Source organism: Hordeum vulgare, chromosome 2H, assembly GCF_904849725.1.
Source record: "Hordeum vulgare subsp. vulgare chromosome 2H, MorexV3_pseudomolecules_assembly, whole genome shotgun sequence".
Classification (NCBI taxonomy): Eukaryota; Viridiplantae; Streptophyta; class Magnoliopsida; order Poales; family Poaceae; genus Hordeum; species Hordeum vulgare.
In genome coordinates, this window is record NC_058519.1 from 37,313,281 (window position 1) to 37,319,099 (window position 5,819).

Genomic DNA, 5,819 nt, shown 5'->3' on the forward strand with positions numbered 1-5,819 from the left:
GGCAACGGCGATGGCAACTACATCAACTTCTACAAGCTCCTAGGCATGTAGAAGGCGGTGGCGTCGGGCGGCAGCGGCGGAATAATCTAGTTTTAGCTTAGTTTAATATTTAATTATATTTTTATTTCACTTTTTTACAAAATTTAATGAAAATTATGAATTTCGTTTGAATTTGACTGGGTTTTGACTGAATTTGGGACGACTTTAAATTTTTTTAAAACCTTTCTGGCGACTTTTGGGGGTGACTGCGAACCTAAGCCCTCCCAGGGCGATTTTTTCGCCGGCACGCCCAAAGCGGCGCTGCACTATTTCACGCCCCTGGGGGACCGAACGGCTGAAGATGCTCTTAGCAAGGAAAAATGTATAAATATCATGATCAAATACATAACACAAAATGAAAAAAGGCAACTGCATAATTAAATGCTACTAGGATCAGCAATGCTGTTATTACCTTACATTTTATCCATAACTGACACATATTTGGTACATATCATGCAAAAACAACTACTACTTACACTTTTCGTAGGATGCAGTTTACTACTTACATTTAACCTCATAAATTATATCAAATTGTCCATACATGTCATCCTGAAGTGAAATTACAACAGTATATAATATATGACATGTTGATACTAAAGTGAAATTACAACATTATAGACTATACAGTATAAGTCGAGTATTCTCCAAAGGGCCATAAGGAGCCATTCAGATGGCTGCAATCATCAACCTGCAGGTTAAATACGGTAAGCTAGTTTTAACCATAAAACTACTACTCCCTCCGTTCCTAAATATAAGACTTTTTAAAGATTTCACTACTGGATTACATACGAAGCAAAATGAGTGAATCTACACTTTAAAGTATGTCTATATACATCCGTATGTAGTCTTCTAGTGAAACCTCTAAAAAGACTTATATTTAGGAACGGGGGGAGTACTTTTTAGTTGCAAACCTACAACAATCCTGGCAAAGCACAAGAAGCTACACAACTTGTTAAATCTTTAAAATGACATAAACTGAGTTATTTTAACTGTTTGTTAGTCACAGACAGAAAATCAAGCTACAATTATTAAACAACGAACGCTATTTACATTAACGAAAACCCTACTGCCTAAACCGATAGGGAAAAATCTGAAATCTCTACTTGAATTCTATGATTCTATTGTTGCCCAAAGAGATACGATAGCAATAGCACCATTAGACAATATGGCTGAGAGTTCTCGTAGAAAAGGACCGCCTTGCTAGAAAATAAGCATATGCCGGCACATTCAGTTCACAGGGAAAAATATGTTGCAGAAAAAGGTGTCCAGCATTGCAATTTGATCCATACCACTGACAATTTTTTTATAGTAAAAATACACGCTCTAATGCTTACTGATTTATTGATTCCAGAGGTGTCTTCAGAAAAAGCATTCCAGTTGCTCTGGAAATTTTGTTCTAAGGAGACATACTCATCACCATAAGACTGCTCATAAACTTCTACTTGCTCAGGATAGGAGGAAGACGAGAATATGCTTGACATGCCTCCATATTCACCAGATTCAAAAGCATGCTGCTAGTCAAAACAATGAGTTAACAAAGAAAAGGTATATTAGCTGCACTCCGAACAATGAGCCAATAATCTGTCCAATTGACAATTATAAACAAACAGGATCTTATATCAATTTTGTATCAGTAGCATCTCAAATGTGACAGGAGTACATCTTACATTATCATACTGAGGAGTCACCTCTTGTGTGGAATCCTGATAGTATCCCAAATTCATCGACCAAGAAGATTGATAAGGTTCCACTGGACTGTCAGGTACATATGCATAGGGCTGTATCTCACATGACTGCGACGATATCTCCGAATTATCAATATGATTGGTATATGTTGAGAAATTCTACATAAGGATCAAAACATTATCTAGTTAGCAATTATGAGAATATAGAGAAGCATACTATATTTTCACAGAGACAAATGTAGTCAGCCTGGACAAGCAAATGCATGTATAGAACTACTGATGTGTCAACACAAAACTGAAAGAGGTAAGTAAATGACATTGATAGCTAACAAACCTCGTGGTACTCCAACTTGTGAGAATAAAATGTTTCTGGAGGTTCAACCTCAACATGCAGTGGTTGTTCACCAGAGTGTTGATTGTAACAATAAATAGGTTGAGATGAAAATGTGCTTTCTATACCATAACTGGGTAAAACCTCCTGCATTGAAATCGAGATGAGGTTTAGATGTGAAGATAACAAGCAGTCAAGCAGGATAGGGTGCAAGTAATAAGTAACTAATCATGGATTAGGATAGCGTAGGTAGTTACTGGAACATCTCTTTCAAACATATAAAAATATTAATGATTTGTTTCGTCTGTCTTGTCTAATGATCCTCTATTAATAAGATTAGTAAATCAGGCATTCAGGGAGAGCAAATATATATGCATACGTATAGTTAGACAACACTGATGTGCATGTGGCTACCTAATTCAGTAAACTGTAAAAGATCAAACAAACAATACATATGACCACATTAAACAAACAAACAGTACTACTTAAGGGTGTCCGTTAACTAAAGCTTTGATTGTAGCAATATATAGGTTGAGCTGAAATAGTATTCTCTGCAGCATAACAGGACGCTTGTGTGAAACTGAGATGGGGTTTAGATGTGAATATAACAAGCAGGGGCAGGTCCAGGTGCAAGTATAATAAGTAATGAATCATGGATGTTCTGAAAAAGGAAAGTGATGAATCATGGACTGGATTGTCTACTCGAGTTACTGAAGCATCTTTCAGAATTCAGACATACAACTCATTGATTCGTCTTGCATTTCTAGTCTAATGTTGCTCTTTATAAATGTCAAATTAATCATTGGGCAGAGCAAGTCAATATGCTGATGGTACTTAGACAACACTAATGCTCCTGTGGCGAGCCCATTGACTGACAGATCAGCACATAATTGCGCAAAATGGATAGAGTGACAAGTGACAACTAGTCACTCGCTGCTCACTAGTCAGTTGAGTGGCTGACACATGGATCATTCAGAAATGAGAAATACTCCCTCCGTCCCGAAATAAGTGTCTTAACTTTGTACTAGCTCTAGTACAAAGTTGTACTAAGCTTGAGACACTTATTTTGGGACGGAGGGAGTACCTGATACCGAGGCTCTTCCTCTCTGTAAAGATCCTGATAGCTCTGATTGGGAAACCACGTAGGTTCATCCGGAGCAGCATCAGCACTGTAAGACTGTTGGTAAGACGTGTCATACGAGCCATACGTAGAATGGGCATATGCATATGTATCCTCTTTTGCGTTGTCGTAAGAAGATAGCCACTGTCTCCGAGTACAAAAACAACGAAGGAATCGGTCAATAGAATACCGACGAAGGAAGATATATACTGTACTACGTACTGTATTTATTAATAATATGATAAGAGTATACTAAAGCATGATAAACTGAAGAATGATGCGGTGTATTTCCTCACATTGCTCTGATCGTGCGCTTCGCCGGCGTTGTGCCACTGCACATTCCCAATCGCTGGCACCTCGCCGTGGTCGTGCCACTGCTCATTCCCAATTGCTGGCACCTCGCCAGCGTCGTGCCACTGCACATTCCCAATGGCCGGCACCTCGCCGGCATCGTGCCACTGCACCCTCCCGATTTCCGGCGGCGGCACCTCGACCACCACGGCGTCCTCCACTCCCCCCTTCTTGTTGGCGTACACTGGGACCCCGTGGCAGTCGGTCCCAATCCGCCGCTCCCCGTACCCGTCGGCGTGGCCGAAGAGGAAGTCCAGCCCGCGCATGCACTGCCTCCAGTAGTCGCGCGGCCCGCACCGCGAGTGGCAGCAATGCGACCCCGCCGCCAGGTACGGCCAGCGCCGGAACACCTCCGGCGTGGGGTACACGGGCGGCCACCGCGGAGCGTCCCCGTAGTCGTGCGGCTTGGGCCAGTAGAACGGCTCCGCGACCGGCACCGGAGCCGGAACCGGCGAAAAGGGCGGTGTCCTCGCCGGCTCTGGCGATGGGACCGGCCGAGGCTTCGGGGGCGAAGCTGGTGGCGGCTGCGGCGTTGCGGGGGCAGGAGCAGTCACGGGGGCGGGCACGGGCGGCCGCGGAGAGGGGCGCGCGGGGGCGCCGTCGGGGGAGGAGATGGGGTAGCACGTGGAGGTGGAGGGCGGGAGCGGGGCGCCGTAGGTGGCGGAGATGTCGTAGCCGCCGCCGTAGGGGTGCGGGTTGTACTCGTAGTACTCGTCGTCGTCGATCTGGCCATCGTCGTCGGCGGCCGCCATGGAAGAGCGGTGCTCAGCGGTGGTTACGGCTGTGGGCGTCGGCTGGAGAGTGCCAGACTGGGGTGGCGTGAGCGTGAGCGAGTAGGCGAAGTGGGAGCAGAGCAGCGCATGTGCGGGGTGGGGGGGCGGCGGCTGGTGGCATGTTGATTTCGGGGTGATGGCGACGGCGAGGCGGTGACGGAGGAGTCGTTTGGAAGCCACCGCACGGTTGGGAGGGGAGAAGATGCCGCCGTGGTATTATTGCGCACCGAGCTCGAGGGCGTGCGATCGGAGTGGGTGAGGTGGCGGTTTGGCACCGGGATCAAAGTTTCCCTTTTTCTTTTAGGCGGCGCCGGTGGGCCGGCCCAAATTGGTCGTACCACAGGGTTTGGATCTCGATCGTGTGGGTCGTTGAATCCTCGTAAAAAAAAACGTTCACCACTATCCTCTCTTCTTCTCCACGCGTCTTTCGTTCCTGTCTCCTGTCGTCGCCTGCCGCCCCTGCCGCTCGAAGCATTGTGCCATCTTCGTCGTGCTTGTCGCTGCTCATAGCCGCCCTCGTCCATGTGTCCGTCGATGTCCACGGGGCTCGTAGAAATCAACCACAAACATCTCATCCCGACTGAAGCGTCCGGTGGATAGTTCATCGTGGAAGAAAAAGAACGGATGCAACAAAACAAGTTGTTGGTAGTAGCAATAAATAAATACAGTTGTAGTAAAAAACATCTCGCCGTCGTTGTCGCCGGTTGTAGCTCGGCATGCACGCTCGCAACAAAATTGAGTCATGACTGTAGCACACGACACCGTCGGTTTCAACAAAAAATGACACAATTGGTTGCAAAACATTTTGGTTGAAACTTTCTCAAAAACTATCGTTAAAGCTTTCCATCTGTCGGATGAAGATTTTTTTTAAACGATTGCAACATTTCATGTGTTTCAAAAACTGGTTGAAGCTTTCTCAAAAACTCTGGTTGAAGCTTTTTCATGTGTTGGATGGAGTTTTTTCTAAACGGTTGCAACATTTCATGTGTTCTAAAAATGGTTGAAGTTTTTGTAGTCATTGGATGAAGATTTTTCTATATGTGGTTGAAGCTTTTTCATCCGCGGGATGAAGCTTCTGTTAGAACGGTTGTAATTTTTGTGTATTCTGAAGTCTGGTTGAAGCTTTTTTATCTATTAGATGTAGCTTTTTACGTCCATGGTTGTAGCATTGGCGTCGTCGTTTGCAGTTGTCCTGATGTCGCCATTGCAGCTCTGTGACAGCCCGAGACCGACGATTCAGAAGATTTCCCTTTTATTCCGTTTTCGTCGTGTGATTATTTTTATTTGTCGCATCATCATCGCATCATGCGCATCATCCGCATTGCATCGGCATCCCGTAGCCGCCAGTTTCAAAACTTGCATCCGTTGTTAGTTGCCGGTTCTCGTCTTTGCCCGTTCTGAGCCCGACCACACTCGCACGCGCCTGCGACATCGTTTGAATCCTGTTTTTAGAAATGTATGTAAAAATTTCTCTGATTGGGTTGAAACTTGGCGTGCGGTCGTATTTAGATATAGGTAGG

The 5,819-nt window shown here is 45.2% G+C and overlaps 1 protein-coding gene across 1 annotated transcript; it reads right to left on the reverse strand.

Moving 5' to 3' along the window:
• Nucleotides 1-395: 395 nt before the first annotated feature.
• On the reverse strand, nt 396-4,526 carry LOC123424691 (uncharacterized protein At5g39570-like). The gene is made up of 6 exons (XM_045108356.1): nt 3,472-4,526; nt 3,140-3,319; nt 2,059-2,202; nt 1,707-1,883; nt 1,374-1,550; nt 396-727 (listed from the first exon to the last, which is right to left on the reverse strand). The coding sequence occupies exons 1-6, from the start codon at nt 4,276-4,278 to the stop codon at nt 659-661; spliced, it is 1,554 nt and encodes a 517-aa protein (XP_044964291.1). The 5' UTR covers nt 4,279-4,526; the 3' UTR covers nt 396-658.
• Nucleotides 4,527-5,819: the final 1,293 nt, after the last annotated feature.

What these genes read in the sequence shown, in the direction of transcription:
- LOC123424691 (XM_045108356.1), bottom strand. Translation starts at nt 4,278, where the DNA reads ATGGCGGCCGCCGACGACGATGGCCAGATCGACGACGACGAGTACTAC. An exon ending in AAGCGCACGATCAGAGCAAT is followed by an intron (nt 3,320 to 3,471) that starts GTGAGGAAATAC and finishes ACTCGGAGACAG; the next exon opens with TGGCTATCTTCTTACGACAA. An exon ending in TGACTCCTCAGTATGATAAT is followed by an intron (nt 1,551 to 1,706) that starts GTAAGATGTACT and finishes TTTGACTAGCAG; the next exon opens with CATGCTTTTGAATCTGGTGA.